The sequence below is a fragment of the Rhodamnia argentea genome, chromosome 3, assembly GCF_020921035.1.
Source record: "Rhodamnia argentea isolate NSW1041297 chromosome 3, ASM2092103v1, whole genome shotgun sequence".
Classification (NCBI taxonomy): domain Eukaryota; kingdom Viridiplantae; phylum Streptophyta; class Magnoliopsida; order Myrtales; family Myrtaceae; genus Rhodamnia; species Rhodamnia argentea.
Genome location: NC_063152.1, coordinates 202,631 through 219,026, shown reverse-complemented (window position 1 = coordinate 219,026; position 16,396 = coordinate 202,631). Strand labels below are relative to the sequence as shown.

At 40.0% G+C, this 16,396-nt stretch overlaps 2 protein-coding genes and 1 long non-coding RNA gene across 3 annotated transcripts; all 3 read left to right on the top strand.

Annotated features, from left to right (window-relative positions):
• Positions 1–4,703: 4,703 nt before the first annotated feature.
• On the top strand, positions 4,704–5,273 carry LOC115754129 (TMV resistance protein N-like). The gene has a single exon (XM_030693067.2). The coding sequence runs from the start codon at positions 4,795–4,797 to the stop codon at positions 5,266–5,268; it is 474 nt and encodes a 157-aa protein (XP_030548927.1). The 5' UTR covers positions 4,704–4,794; the 3' UTR covers positions 5,269–5,273.
• A 531-nt stretch (positions 5,274–5,804) lies between these two features.
• LOC115754125 (TMV resistance protein N-like) lies at positions 5,805–6,954 on the top strand. Its single transcript, XM_048276203.1, has 4 exons — positions 5,805–5,816; positions 5,894–6,550; positions 6,642–6,791; positions 6,949–6,954. Exons 1-4 carry the CDS (start codon positions 5,805–5,807, stop codon positions 6,952–6,954), a joined length of 825 nt encoding a protein of 274 aa, XP_048132160.1.
• A 1,939-nt stretch (positions 6,955–8,893) lies between these two features.
• LOC125314343 lies at positions 8,894–9,481 on the top strand. Its single transcript, XR_007197851.1, has 2 exons — positions 8,894–9,117; positions 9,172–9,481. It is a non-coding gene; the product is annotated as an uncharacterized LOC125314343 (long non-coding RNA).
• Positions 9,482–16,396: the final 6,915 nt, after the last annotated feature.

Sequence of the window (16,396 nt, the reverse complement as noted above, 5' to 3'; positions counted from 1 at the left end):
GAGTTTGGAAAGAAGAGCAGCAAATCGTTGTGATGTAAGAGATTTGGTAAATAAGTCGACAAGCTGGGTTGTAGAGGCTACAAAGGGAAGAGAAATGATACGTGCTTAGAGCCGATGACGCTTGATATAACAATCAATGTCGATGTGCTTGGTACGCTCATGAAAGACCGGATTTGTAGCAATGCGAATAACACTCTTGTTATCACAATGAAGAGGAATGGGATTAGAGGAGGCAACACCAAGATCAGCAAGGAGACGTCGAAGCCAAATAATCTCAACCGTAGTGTCGCCCATAGCACGATACTCGGACTCGGTAGAAGAGCGAGACACGATAGGTTGCTTTTTAGCACTCCAAGAAATCAGAGAATCACCTAGAAAGATACAAAATCTCGTAATGGACTTGCGATAAGTAACATTCGAAGCACAATCGATGTCAGAGTAAGCACGAAGAGCAAGTGAGGAAGTTGATGGGAGAAAAACCGAGCAAGTCAGAGTACCACGACGATATTGCAGAATGCGGAGTATAGCAGCATAATGAACTGTATGAGGAGCCGCTACAAATTAACCGACAAGGTGAACAAGATAGGCGATATCGGGATGAGTAGTCGTAAGATAGACAAGACTGCCAACAAGAGGCCAGTAGCGAGTAACATCGAATAAAGGCTCACCATCATCCGGACGAAGTTATAAATGAAGTTCAACGGGAGTAGCCGCAAGACGAGTATCAAATAACTCAGCACGAGCCAGAATGTCGGCGATGTACTTTTGCTGGGAGAGAAGAATACCACGTCGATCACGAGCAACCTCAATACCAATAACGTAAGTAACCTAGATCCTTCATAGCAAACCGACGGTGAAGATGTTGCTTAGTATAAGCAATATGAGCAGAGTCATCCCCAAGAATAATCATATCATCAACATAGAGTAGCAAAATAGTACAACTAGCGGGAGAAGTGTGAGTGAACATAGCATGATCATTCTCACTCCGAACAAAACCAGCTGACCGAACAACATCTACAAAATGTTCAAACCAAGTTTGAAGAGCCCGTTTGAGACCATAAAGGGCCCGACAAAGACGACAAACTTGACCAGGAGAATGAGCTAGACCATTCAAGGACTTCTCCGGTGGAAGAGGCACAAGATCCCACGTACCTGTGCGTTCAAGAGCGGACAATTCCTCAGACATAGCATCACGCCATTCAAGATGTTGTACGGCCATACGATAATGTGATGGTTCCCGTAAAGTGTGGACAGCAGCCATAAAGGAACCAAACTCATCAGAATAACTTGTAGCAGCCACGTACCTAACCGGAGGACGGCGATCTCGCGGAGGATTCTGCTGAGGGGAAGGAGGCCGAGAATCGTTAAGAGGCGTCGAAGTGGCGGGTGAAGTAGACGAGGAAGGAGGCATAACAAGAGAAGGTGGTGGCAATGGGTCTAACGGAGAAGATATAATAGGAGGAACAAGAGATGAATCAAGAGGAAAATCCATAAAAATAGATGGGGCGGACTGTGAAGAAGTAGAGGTAGCGGAAAAGAACAAGAGGTGCTCAAAGAATTAAACACTACGAGAGATACGAATACGCCGTGAAGAAGGATCATAGCACATGTAGCCTTTATGTTACGTGTTGTAGCCCAAGAAAGCACACCGAACCGATCTTGCAGAGAGTTTGGTATGCTCATGGGGTGGAAGAAGCACATAACACATACAGCCAAAAACACGAAGTTGGTGATAAGTGGGTGGTTTCAAGAAAAGATGTTGGTAAGGGGTGGCTTTGGAGAGGACAAGAGAAGGAAGTCGATTTACGAGATAGACAGCAAGAGAAAGTGCTTCGGCCCAAAATTCAGTAGGAACAGAATTGGATAACAAGAGAGCACGAGTAGTATCTAGAATATGATGATGTTTTCGCTCAGCAAGACCATTTTAAGCGAGAACACCGGGATAGGACAACCGAGGTAAGGTTCCCTGAGAAGTTAAGAAAGAACGAAAAGCAGTAGAAAGATATTCCCCACCCGAATCGTAACGAAAAACTTTAATAGTTTTAGAGAATTGAGTAGAGATCATGGTTGTAAAGTTTTTATAGACAGAAAGAAATTCATCACGAGAGCGCATGAAATAAACCCGGGTATAACGAGAATAATCATCAACAAACGATACATAATACTTGAAGCCACTTTTAGAAATTTGGGGGGCGGGACCCTAAACATCCGAATGTACTAAATCAAAACAAGAACTGGAAACAGAAGAGCTAATAGGAAAAGGAGGTGCAGATTGTTTAGCTAAAGGACAACTAGTACAAGGACACATAACAGTAGATGAAATAGGCCCAAGTACACATTGTTGATGTAGAAAAGACAAACGAGAAGCATATATATGACCCAAACGCTAGTGTAAACAATCAAGGTTGAAGATAACAAGAACATGTTGAGGTGAGGGAAGCTGAAGACACCGCATCGTACACAATCCTCCATGTCTACTACCCCTGCCAATCATTCGGCCACTCGTACGATCCTGTACAACACAAGAATCAACGGTAGATGTCACCATATAACCCATATTAGCAAGTTGCCCAACGTATAAAAGATTCAGGGCTAAATTCGGTATATGCAACACATTAGGCACATTAAAGCTGCCAGGGATAGTAAGATGGCCTTGTATAGTAGCGGTAATAGAGGATCCATCAGCTGTAAAGAACCCTTGTCGATTTTTTTAGTGTAGTCTCCTGAGTGAGATGATGAGCAAAGGCAATCATGTGATGAGCAGCCCCAGAGTCAAGAATCCAAGAAGAACTATCACCCGAGGATTGCGTAAACGCGTCGTAGCAACAAAGAGAGGATACACCAGAAGAACCAAGATGAAGCTGAGCTAAACGAGAAAGCCGAGCCTCAATATTAGCAAGACGATCATCCGAAGATGAGGATGGAGTGGCACGATCCACGGATGGAGAAGAGACAGGTGCAACGGAGCGCGAGGGTGCATCGAGAAGATCATGCATCTTCCGAAAGCATCGATCCTCAGTATGTCCATTTTGTTTACAGAAGTTACAATAAAAACGTGAACCTCGCTGAGAAGAGGCACGCTGGGAGCCACGCATAGAACCACGTTAAGAACTACGCTAAGAATAGCCAGATTGAAAACCACGTTGAGAGGAGAAAGATTGAGCACCACGCCGAGAGGAGCCAGACTGGAAATCAGGGCGTGGGGTGGCCGATCCTGTAGAGAGATCTAAAGATGGAGGAGCACCAAGAATTCCTCGTCTGGTTTCCTCAGCCTGAAGTTCTTTGACTCCATCCAAAAGAGATGGTGCGGGATAACGATAGAGAATCTGACTCCGAACTCCCTTAAATTCTGGTGAAAGTTGCATCAAGAATTCGTAAAGACGATTCTTGTTCTAATCTTCAAGTTTAAATGTAGCACAAGTAACACAACCAACACACGTGGGACATGCTGGACGAGCCAATACATCAAGTTGAGATAAAAGAGATGTCATATAATTATAAAATTCAAGAATTGATCGTGTGTCCCGAGTGGCACGGCGAAGTTCTCGCATAAGCCGATAAACACGAACGTAACCTGTTTGCATAAACATCTCAATAATTTGATCCCATAACTGTTTTGCACCAATAATCCGAGTAAGATGGGGGCGAAGATCAGGGCTAATAGAACCAAATAATATTGCCCATGCTTTCCGACCAGCAACATGCCAAGCCCTAATTTCAGATTCGCATCACGTAATCCGATCGGTACTAGGTTTAGGATCAAAAGTATTGGACAAAGATGTAGGATAAGAACGAGTACCATCAGCATGCTCATATAAATCACGATAAACAAGAGCAGCCATCACCGAGGGTTTCCAAATAACATAATTAGAGCCATCCAACTTAACATCAATGTGATCAATCCAATCACTATCAGCCATTAATTACGAGATCACTAAATCAAAGTGGAAGCAAATATATATATGAGTGAAGAAGATAGAACCCGAGATCAGTCGCAAGAACAAGGCGAAAGATGAAGAAGATCGGGCGAGACAAAGTCAGACAATTGCGAAGCTATACCGATGAAGACAACAGGACCGCGGTAGTCGTTGATTAGTGTACAAGACTCACAAGAAAGCAAACTCTTGCTCTGATACCATGATAGATTTATAGAAGTGAATAATGGAATGCTTCATTTACAATTAGGCACAAGGCCGATATAATTATACATACAAAGAAGGTTATAAACGTAAATACATATACGAAAAGAAAAACCCTACTCCTAATGTATATAATATATCTAACATGTGACACCTAATGACATCAAATACTTCAATTAAAAAAGGAAAACTGTCAAAGCCATTTCCTTGAAGCTGGTACGCGGTCTTTAATGAAAATAAGTCAACGTGTGCAAAATAATTACATAGCAAGGGAAAAACCACTTCTCAGAGGTTTGGTCGTGGATGAAATTTCGTGGAAGCCCCGCAAAGTTGTTTTTATCACCGAGCCCAGAAAGTAGGTCACGAGAATCCCCCACCCTAAAGTTGCTTGTGGGTTCGTGCGATAATCTATAAAATTCACTACTTTTGTCGGCCACAGAGAAGCCGAATAACGCAGTGGAACGCGGTTTTTGAGCGACAATAAGTCCGTGCGTTCACACCTCTACACCATTTTCCTAAGTACTAAACAGGGTCATGCATCTCTGTCCTCAGGTATAAATCAACGAGATCAAGTGGTGAACGAACTACCTGAAAACACTCTCATCAAATCTTAAGCTAATAGTCGTTGCTGATTGTCCAACTCCACCATTGGCCAATGGCTTCTTCATCGAAACCCAAAAAGATTTACGACGTCTTCTTGAGTTTCAGAGGCACGGATGTACGTCACAACTTCGTCGGCCATCTCTACCAAGCTTTAGACCGGATTGGAATATACACTTTCCGGGATAGCGAGGAACTAAAAAAGGGACACAATTTATCGACACTTATGAAAGCCATCGAAGAGTCAAGCATCGCAATCATTGTTTTCTCTGAGAACTACGCTTCATCACAATGGTGCTTGACAGAGATTGCAAAGATTATGGAGTGCAAGGAGCAAAAGAACATCACCGTTCTACCTGTGTTTTATAAAGTGAATCCAAATGAAGTGAGAGGGGGCAGAAACAGTTATAAGATTGCTATGGCTGAGCATGAGTCCAAGTTCAAGAAAGATTCAGATAAATTGAAGAGATGGAAGGAAGCTCTTCTTGATGCTGGTAATTTGTCCGGGTGGCATTTGAATGATGGGTAAGTAGAGTCAAGTCTATTTTTTTCTTTAGGAAATAAATAGATCTATGCACACATGATTGCAATTATCTGAAAAAGAGATGTAGTGCTTTGTCATTGTTGATTGGTGATTGCTAGTTAGTTGCTTATCTCCGATTGCTAAATCGACGCTACAACTTCTTTTTTCTGTTTTTGTTAGAGATGATGAGTCAAAGCTTATAGAAGAAATTGTGAAGGAGATCTCAACAACTCTCCTAGTTCCAACACCTTTACATGTTGCTGAGCATCCGGTTGGGATAGATTCCCGAGTGATTAATCTAAAATCGATGTTGAAACTTGAGTCTAAAGATGATGTTCTCATGGTGGGATTATGGGGACAAGGAGGCATAGGAAAGACAGCTTTAGGGAAAGCCATTTATAATAATATTTACAGACAATTTGAAGGATCGAGTTTTTTCGCGGATGTTCGAGAAAATTCAAAATATCGCAATGGTTTAGTTACTTTGCAAGAAAAATTACTAAACGATATATTATCAACTAAAGGAAGTTTAGTAGTGTCCAATGTCGCCGAAGGTATTAATCTAATACAACAAAGACTTGGTCATAAAAGAGTTCTTGTCATCCTTGATGATGTGGATCACTTGAACCAGTTACGTGCTTTAGCAGGAAAAGCCAATTGGTTTGGTAATGGGAGTAGGATCCTTGTTACTACAAGAGATAGCCAATTGCTGATTCCTAGGATAGACAAATATCATGTGTATGAAGTTCAAGCACTGGACAATAGTGAAGCTTATGAGCTGCTTAGTAAGCATGCTTTTCCTCCGCATTACAAATTACAAATCAAGGCAGATCTAGTGGATGGTGTTCTGGATCATGTTAAAGGCCTTCCTTTAGCACTTGAGGTGCTGGGTTCCTTATTATGTGGTAGAAGGCAAGATGAATGGGAAAGTACGCTAGACAACCTTTCTAGAATTCCTAAGAAAGACATCAATGATGTGCTCAAAATAAGTTATGATGGACTAGAGGCAAATGAGAAAGAGATTTTTCTCCACATTGTGTGCTTCTTTAAGGGGTGGGAATTTTGTTACGTCAAGAAAGTTCTCGGCGGTTGCGATCTTAATGCGGTAATAGGATTGCAAATTCTCACCGAGAGGTCCTTGATAAGAACCGAGTCCGGAAACATACAAGTGCATGACTTGATTCAATTGATGGGTAAAGATATCGTGAACCAAGAATCCGATTATCCCGAGAGACGCAGCAGACTATGGCAATATGAGGATGTTCTTGATGTTCTGTCACGCGACATGGTAAGACTCGCACATAAGCTCAAAACTCCGATTCTCATCTTTTGACTCAACTTATTGAATATGCATAACCTAAATAGTCTTGTACATACAGGGAGATTGTGATGTAAAAGCCATAGTGTTGGAGCCACTTGTCCCAATAAAGCTATCTATCGGTCATGATGCTTTTACAAAACCGAGAAGGTTGAGATTGCTTATTTTGCGGAATGTTTCTTTCCAAGGTCCTATATGTCTTTCTAAAGAGGTAAGATGGTTTGAATGGCCCGATGCTCCTCGTTATCCAGAATTTTCCTCCGGTCAAAATAAATTAGTGGTACTTGAAATGCGCGGAGGCAGGATGACAACAGTGCCAAAACCACTTGGGGTGAGTATATTTGTGCATTATATATACTCTTACACAGGAGTAGTGGTGTTCCTATGTTTTAGAAACCACTTCTCTATCTTCTAAAATGACTCTTACTTACTCGCAGCAATATTTTATGTGAAACAAATTGGCATTTGAAAAATCAAGCATGAACAACTTTGTTAGAAATAATTAGCCCACACAAAGAAATCTTATAAATATACGCGGGAGAGAAAGGCATTTCAAGATGTGAAAATTTATTATGAAGGTCACTACATCAAGAGAAAATTCAAATTGTGATATTGAAAGTTGCGGGAGTTAAAATAGAGTAACCTATTTCATGTGTCCGCCCATGGTGATAGCATTTATAAAATACGTAATTGAGTATAAGTGATAGAAGGAATAAAAGAAGATTCAAATTCCTTAAAAATAGGACGTCTTTCTTACTGTATATCGTAATATAGATGGACTTTGCATGTGCATATGTGCTAGTGCAAGTAAGCTGTGTAAATTCACTCTGATTGTGTCGGTTATTTACATATAACCCTTTTCATTTTATAGAAAAATTGTATGATGATAGCATATAAAGAAAACAAAAATACGAAGAATGCATGTTGATGTTGTATACAAAATTAAAAACATCTAAGGAGTCGCTTGCTCAGTGGTTAAGCGTTTGATTTGAATGTGGCGAATCAAATATCATAATCAAAGCAATCATCAAGTGATGGAGCCTTACCTTACCCGGTACACATAGGTTAATGCGAGAACTGCATTTACACGTAATCTGATACATGGGATTCAGTAGTTACCACTAGTTTCTTAATCTAAAGGGAGCCAGATTTTGAGTTGAATCTTATATTTTTTTCTTCATAATTTTTTCCAAAGTTCGTTTCATTGTCTTTGTTTGACTTAAAAAGAAATTAAAAATTTCTTAATTTTTGGGAAAATTTCATCGTGACGGAATATATATATATTGTAATTTTAACCGATCATACATAAAATATTGACTCCAATGCTCGCCACGTGACATTCACTTTGCTTTTGTAATTAGCACGTGAGATGACACGTGGCTTAATTTTCCGACGTGGCTGGCATTCACATCATTGCCACGTGACACTTTCACTTGGCTTTTTTGATTGCCACACTGCATGAGACGCGGCCAGCATGTAATCAATATTCATTAGCATTTGGATTTGTCTATATCTAATTTTCAATCACTCACCCGATATATGTATTGATTTATTGGTAGATTTTGTAAGTTTTGACTAATTTCACAATACGATTGTAATTCTCACAATATCGGTTTATAGTAACTTTCAATAACAAGTTAATTTCGCCATTTTTGTAGGAATTCCGACAGTTGAAGTGCATTAATTTTAGTGAATGCACCTCGCTAGTTCGTATGCCCGACATCTCATTTGCTCCAAATCTCGAGAAATTGGATCTCTCTATTTGCAGAAACTTGGTAGAAGTACACGAGTCCATTGCAAATCATGACAACTTACGGTGGTTGGATTTAGGATTTTGCTATGAACTTCGTAATTTACCGAAGGAGCTCAAGTCAAAAAATCTCCAACGACTCAATCTTCTTGGTTGCAAAAAGTTTGAAAGGTTCCCCGATATTCCACATAAACTTGAAGGCCTGATAATACTTAGTCTGCATGGCACTGCTATTAAAGAACTTCCCGCATCAATAGAAAATCTTGTCTCTTTGAATTCAATCACTTTAAGTGATTGCAAAAATTTGGTAGTTCTTCCATCTAGCATTTACAAGTTACAAAACCTTACAGAAATGGTGCTTATGGATTGCCCAAATTTAGTCGGGTTTCCAAAGCACGAGGATTTAGCCGATCCTTGCATGAAGACCGGACTTTCAAATTTGCAACATTTATTCCTTGAGAGAAGTAATCCATGCAAAATAGATGTTCTGGAGAATCTTTCCCGTTTTCCCCCTTCGATGCATTTATATGTGGATGAGGGTTTTGGTATCCCTACCCTTGCTGCATCCCTCAATGAGCGGGATATTTTGTCACTGTTGGATGCTGCAAAATCAAAATGCCATCAACTACAAGAGATTCCCGTGCTTTCACCAACGCCACTTTCAGCATCACGGTCGCTCCTCTTCCAACCGACGCCACCGAGCTCTACCTTCCAACCGAGGCGACGAACGGAAGAAGTTCGTCTTCCCGAAATAGAGTTACCAACGAACCGAAGGCGACGGAGGCGGGTGAACGAACTTCCTGAAATAGAGTTACCAGCAAACCGGCGGCGATGGAGGTAGGCGAGCAGAGGCAACAGACTACCTCCGCCGTCCGAATCCATGGGAACCGATGACGTACCCTTCGGGTGAACCATTCTCTCCCGAGGTTTTGGGCTTCCTTCGGCGTGCTATGGATCGTGTAAAGCCTGGCACATCCGAATTGTATTAGTTGATTTGATACTTGAGCTGGATTTTGGATTCGATAACATTTGGTGCTGCATTTGCGTGGGAACTCGAAGAATGTGTTGTTGAATTTGTTCGAGAAGTGTTGAATTAGTTTTTCTTCGTAAGTTTAGTCCGTGGGATGCTTGGTAGGGAATTCATTGGTAAACAACGTTACACGCTGCAAAATTAGTAACAATCTCTAGAAAGTATAGCATTTCGAGAGAGAGAGAGAGAGAGAGAGAGAGAGACGTATACCAGTAGCTCCTTTGGTGTTCCAGCTCGGTCTCGGAGTCGCCACAGCCCGCCAATCACCGCTGGTGCCCGAAGCTTCAACCGCCGATTGAGAATCAATTTGTTTTTCTCAAGACCCTCTGCTGTCCGCCTCTATTCAGCAGTGAAACCAGGTTGATTAGCCCATGTCTTGGCATTATTTGGAGCTCTAATTGTCTTGTTATTTGTGCTAGACTTCCTGGAAAAGTTTGGCAGCGATTCGAGCTCGGATAGACGCGTTCTTGGACAAATTTTCCAGACCGTGTGTGTGTGGAAACTGCTTTGAAAAAGGTATAAATTTCTCGCTTTTGATTGCAATCCATTGTGTGTTAACTTCATAACATGCATATATGATTGTATACTTTGACAAATGTATATGGATTTGTGATCAAGATGTGAAAAATTGAGTGTTCTTCATAGTAAAATTTAAAATCGCAGATTATTGGCATGAAATTTTGTCTTCTTGAATAAGTTGGACTAAAAAAGAAAAATAAGAACTTTTGATGAGTTGATGGGAATTCTGCATGCATGTATGTTCTCACGGTTGAAATTGACATGTGAAATTAATTCTCTTGTGGTGATGATCTCCTGGAAGTTGAGCGTCGTGAGTGAACTATTGATTCTTAGAGTACCGTAATCGTTAGTCTAATTGCCTTTTTACTCGTGGATGACCCATGCTCCAAATTTTGTTCATGATTGTTTGCTTGATATGATCCTTGTTTATTTGACGTTATAGATTAGGTTTATTAGGTCCGAATCTTATCTGATCATCGGGAATGGTTAAATTAGATAACGTCGCATTTGTCATGGATAATATTTTGCGGTGAACGTTTATCTTTAGCATATGAGTTGGTTGGGTGAACCGCTATGTTGTTACCTTATCTTATCTCTAGTGAATTTTCTGAACACATTTGATTAGAGATAATATTTGCGTTCGACTGGATAATCATCCCATTTTTTGAGAATTATCTGAAATTAAATTTTCAAATCTTAAAGGTAATTTCTCAAATTAATAGTGGATCAAGTTTCTTTTAAATGAGGAAAGGTGGACCCCAATGCCATATTTTTGGCCACCCCTCTTATATTTGCGAAATCCAAAATAAATTGACTCATTTTTATTTTATTTTCATCATGTTTGTTTGCTTTTGATTGGTATAAAATTTGCACAATTTTAAACAAACATGCCTATAATATATGCTCCCCTGTGTGCCCGCACCCGTTGAAAAAATAAATCACACGCCTTGTCCATGATCTTATGGAATGGGAAGGTGATTTAGTATAGAAATTCGTGTTCTGCCCTTTGGCAAAAAGAATGTTGTTTTTCTATACACATATCCGCATATTGGTTCAAATCCTCGAGGATGTAGCGGATAAAATCTCGCTCTAGCCCGCATCTTTGGGAATGAGAGGATTTTCAAAAAAATCGAAAATTAAAAGGTATATTATGGGCATTTTTGTTTATTTTTGTACAGATTTTTTTATTGCTTTTGAATGTTTTCTTTTATTACCGAAAATACCAAAAAATCATCCTTTGGGCGCATAACATATGGTCCTCATGTCACATTTTTCCAATTAATCATCAAATTGACATCGATCAATCGAAGAGGCTTTTTCATGAAATTGATACCGAAAGGGCATTAATTTTTCAATTAGTGTAACAAATCCTTGGACCCATTTTCTTCGGTTCGTAGAGATAAAATAGTTCTCCCGCTATTTTATATAGATTCCTAATCAACCTACCGTGAATGATTAGTGGCGGCTCCGATTAAATATTTTCTCATAAATAAACTTAAGTTGCGAATCGGTAGGGTTTAGGAGGGTCTCAATTAGGTTAGTTGATTTAATTAACTTGATAATCCGTTAGCCTGATTTTAGGTCGCGACAAAAATCAGTTCAGAAGTTCTGTCGACAACGTATATCAATTCTACTCTGTGAATTTCATGTCGGGATATGAACTGGATCGTGAGAACTTCGATCTAGAAGTTACATAAACTTTCGGAATAATTACCTTATGACCGAGGAAGCAAGCTTCGGAAATTGGAAGTCCATTTCTTCTTATGCTGTCCAAATTGGCTTCATTATCGTGCTACCCACAGCAATTTCGGTCATTTTGCAGGTTTAATTTCAAATAAAATCCATTCAGAGGTTGAACACTTACATTGTAGTGGCAACACTGTTGTGTGCCCTATGATATGAGAGCAAGGTGATGCTTTATCAAGATTAGATTGTCGACTAATCGACTAATTAAGTCCGGGGTTGAACACTGTTGATCTATCTGCGGAACATATACCTGACCGCAAAATGGGGACACATGCCAACAGATGATTAGTTGGTCGAAGTCACACTTGGCCTCGCTTTATGATACGATAGAAGAGTGATTTTTTCACAATCTAATCAACATGGCGAAGGAAACTACTTCTTGACTCTTTTTGTGTTTGTAAAAGTCACGTTATTCATCTCACTTCTAACCGGAAGTTAATAAAGAAAATTACAATTTTTTTGTGACTTCCGGAGACATTAATTATGAATATACGATAGAGGAGTATGCTATGTCCGATAAAGTCTCTGCGCTGCTTTTGTTGGTTTGAGAGCAACGAGGACAAAGGTGAAGAGCAGGAAGAGCTCCAAGGGTCTGCACATGTTCTAGTGTTTGTTAGGATTGCTTGGAATCATGAATTTCTAAAAAAAAACCAAAGAGAAATTAATTACTGGTGAAAAAGAGAAAAGAACTACAGTTGTCTCACGTGCTGCAATGCAATAAGAGACTAAATGAGGGTTGACTCAATGAGCTAGTAATTAATCATGATCGTATGCCTCTTGAGTGTTTCTCTGTGGTTTGAGTTTAGATATCATTTCGATCCACCTAAAATGTTATTAGGCATAAATAGAGTGATTGTCAATATAAAAGGCATGGACGTATTTTTTTCCAACTTTGTTGATGGATGGGTATTCTGGAGCAATGAAACAAGAGAGTGAACCCATTTTTCTGATAGACAAAAAAATGGCCATCGTATTCGAGTTAGTCAATTTATATATAGGAAATTACTTCCTCAAGAGATTACATGGAGTACGAATTGAATAGAAGACCTCGTGTTGAACTCAAGTTTAGAGCCATTTCAGTTCCAGGTCAAGAAGAATCTCTTGGAAAATGGAGCCATTTCACCAGCAAAACATATATTTTCTTATTCAGAACAAACATCACACATGTAGGTTGCATTAGCATTAAATGAGTTTCTATATGTGAAAAACTCAAAATAAGATATGCATGCAGTTTTGGTGATAAAAGCTGTGATTTCCTTGAAACAGAAATGCATTCTATTTGCAGTATCTCTTATTCTACTTGATTAGGTTGAATTTAATGACGTAGACGTAAATTATACTACCAAACGGCAGCACAACATATTAATAATGTGTTTGTGGTATATCACGTTGCAGAATTAATATTGGGTTTTAAAAAAATGAATTTTGGGTTCTCTTACTAAGCTAATGATAGAAGTAACTTTAGCCGTAGATTTGTATGGCCTTATTCTATCATATCATTTTGTGACATGATTTTATATTAATACGAAAACTAAAGCACGACAAATTACTTATCAATCGTAAAAGAAGAATCTTTTTGGTGCAACAACAAAAAGATTAATCACGTAACATCCACCTCTAGTGCAAACAAAATTTGCACAAGCGGCGCAAATCCACCAGTGATTCAAAAGAGTCAGTAGTTGTAATCCTCAAGTCAAGAGCTTTATTGAATGAGTGCAAGTCATGTGAATGAGTGTTATGATTGATGAAACCCAGCACCACGGATGGTGGCCATGCGAGGGAATCCATGGAGATGGCGGCCAATGAACTTGAAGACAGTGGAAGGTCGATGTCCACTCCGACCATAATTCTTGTGATAGTTTAGATTAACTAGATTGGGCCATTTAGCTAATAAACCTGTGGTTAGGATTTAAGTAACTAATGCTTTAGTTATAAAGATGACATGAAGGAAAAAAAAGACACTGTAGTCCTTTAGCTTAGCTTATGATTCGCTTTAATAATGAATAGGGGGTGTGGAGATCAACTTAACCTTGATATAATTGGAGAATAAAAACTATACCATTTCGTGTCCAAAAGATCGGAATTGATAACCCGACTTCAGATAAGAAAATGTGATAGAGTTCCTTGTACTTCAGTTTTGATGGTCGATATTTCCCACTTAGGATAGGCTTTAGTCCCAAATAGCAAGCTTCCCAGGGCTCATGTCTCGAGGCTTAAAAGCGAGGCCTTGTATATGTTTTTCCCGACATTATATTCGGTTTTTCTTTTTCTCTTTGCAATACCCAATGAGTTGCGGTTTTTTTTTTTTTTAAACGCACTTAGAATAACTTATCCTTTCATTACAATGGCTGTTTACTTATTGTACTGCTTTTCTATACATTGCATGGTACTGCTTTTCTATACATTGCATGTTAATTTCTTTCCGGACTAAGATAGGCTTAGATTAGAAATGCATGAAAATGCACCACAAAAACTTGTCGCGACCCTCCGGAATTTTTTCCGATTACGAGAGGGTTAAGGAGCCGATCCTTTGGGGACCCCGGTTGTCGGCGGGATCTTTAGGGTCGCGGGTCTCTCCCAAGACCCATTACTCGAATCGCGATGTTGGAGAAAATTTTATCGAAATCGACCTTAGTGTGGTCGTGTGGCATGTGCAACGTGTACATGTAATTGGAGTCGCCACCGATCAATTTATTGGAGGGTATGATCGAAAAACCCTACCGAGCGGTCGGGAGAAACCGTTCGGTTCTACGAAAACCAGAGATTCGGGTCGGGGACTTGGTTATGCCGAGATTTCCATCGAAGCCCTTTCAGCTACCGATGTCGAGTGATTTTCTAACCTAAGAATTCATGTAAATTCAATTTCGGGTGAGGTAGGTCTTAACGGTTCTAAGATATCATGCAGATGGGAATTTTACTATTCCTATCAAATCACAATCGAAAAATTAAAAGCGCAATCAACATAATCGCAACCAATCAAAACAATGCAATCATGGCTCGATATGTCTAAAATGGCCCTATCGACCCACAGGAATGTCAAATTTAAGTTTCGGGGTGGTTCGGGAAAATTTGGGGGCAGAAGGCCCGGAAGGATAGAATGGTCATTTTGGGGGTTCGGGACCCGAAAATCACAAAATTACGGTCAAGCTAGTTGAATGTGGCCATTTCCTATTTTTTGTGATTTTCTTGAATTTTTCTAATTTTTTGGATTTTTTATTTATTTTCTAAAAAAAATGTTGGGAATTTTCCGGATCGATGTGAATCGACCCTCAAAATCTCAAAAAAAATTTATCCAGACTTTAAGAGTCCCGAATCGATCTAGAAATTTTTAGAAATTTTTTTGGGAAAATTTGGGAATTTTTACGAATTTTCTAAGTATTTTTAAATTTTTTTTTGGATTTTTGGAAATTTTTATTTATTTTTTAATATTTTTTTATTAATATTTATGGACCGGGTCAAACCGGTCATCGACCGGTCAACCCGGTCCGACCGACTCGAATTCACGCGACATTGAAACGACGACGTTTGCTAATTATTTCTATTTTTTATTTGATTTTCTAAACAAATTCCTAATATTCGAAAATAAAAGAAAATAATGGACGGCCGAGATCAATTCCCAAGATTGATCTCAACCGTCAACTCTCTCTTAAACGAAACGACGCCGTGCCAAACTCCTTACAAAACGACGACGTATCTAGTATTAAACGGACGGTCGCGATTAAAACTTGAATCTAATCTGGACCGTCGACTCTTCTTGCCTAAAACGACGACGCTTCGATTAATATCTTGAACGGCTAGGATTAACTCTTAGACTAGATCTGAACCATTCATTCCTATTCAAGCTTAAACGACGACGCATTTGATCGTATCCCCTAAACGGCGCCGCATCTACTAAGTGAATGGATGGCCACGATCTAACTTAGACCTAATCCCGACCGTTCACTCCTCTTCTGCCCCAAACGACGTCACCTAACACTAACTAAAACGGCGCCGTTTCACCATTTTTATTTTCTATCTAATATACGAATTATCTAAAAAATACGAAAAAGCGATCCAACGGCCGAGAATCAAACCTACCTAATTATCTCAACCGTTGGATCCGAGCCTGGCCGCCTCGCTCGGGCCAACGGCCGAGCCGATCGGACTCCAACTGGACCAATCCGGACATGACACGTCAGACCACCGACCCGGCGACTGCGCCACGTCATCATCTTCTTCCTTGCGACGACGCCGAATGAACGGCCGAGGTCCCTCCGGCGAGATCTAACGATGAGATCTCGCCGGAATGACCTCAAACCAACGCGAATCAACTCGTCACAACATCCGAACTAACATATCTAAGAATCATAGAGTTCCATCGACCGGATCATGAGCAACAAACTTCGCACAGAACGATATCGCCAAAACTCAATCAAGCAATACAGAGTAAAATAGGCAAATTAAATCACAGGAAACTCTCAAATGAAGTCCGAAGGCCTTACCTGCGGGTCAAATTGACTCGGTTTGGTCTAGGATTACCTAGACGAGCTTCGACTGGGATAGGCGAGGGAGGTTGGATTTCACTGACTCGATTAGAAAGTTTTATGCAAAATCGAAGCAAAACGAGTATGCGAACGTGATTAGTGATGTTCAAGAAGCAAGACTCCTACACTAATTGCAAGGATTAAGCGGGCAAGCATGATATGCCATCAATGTACAAGAATGATGTTTGAAGCTCGACTTACCGTTTCTGGCGGTTCCAGGCCGATTGAGCTATGCCGATCGACTCCTC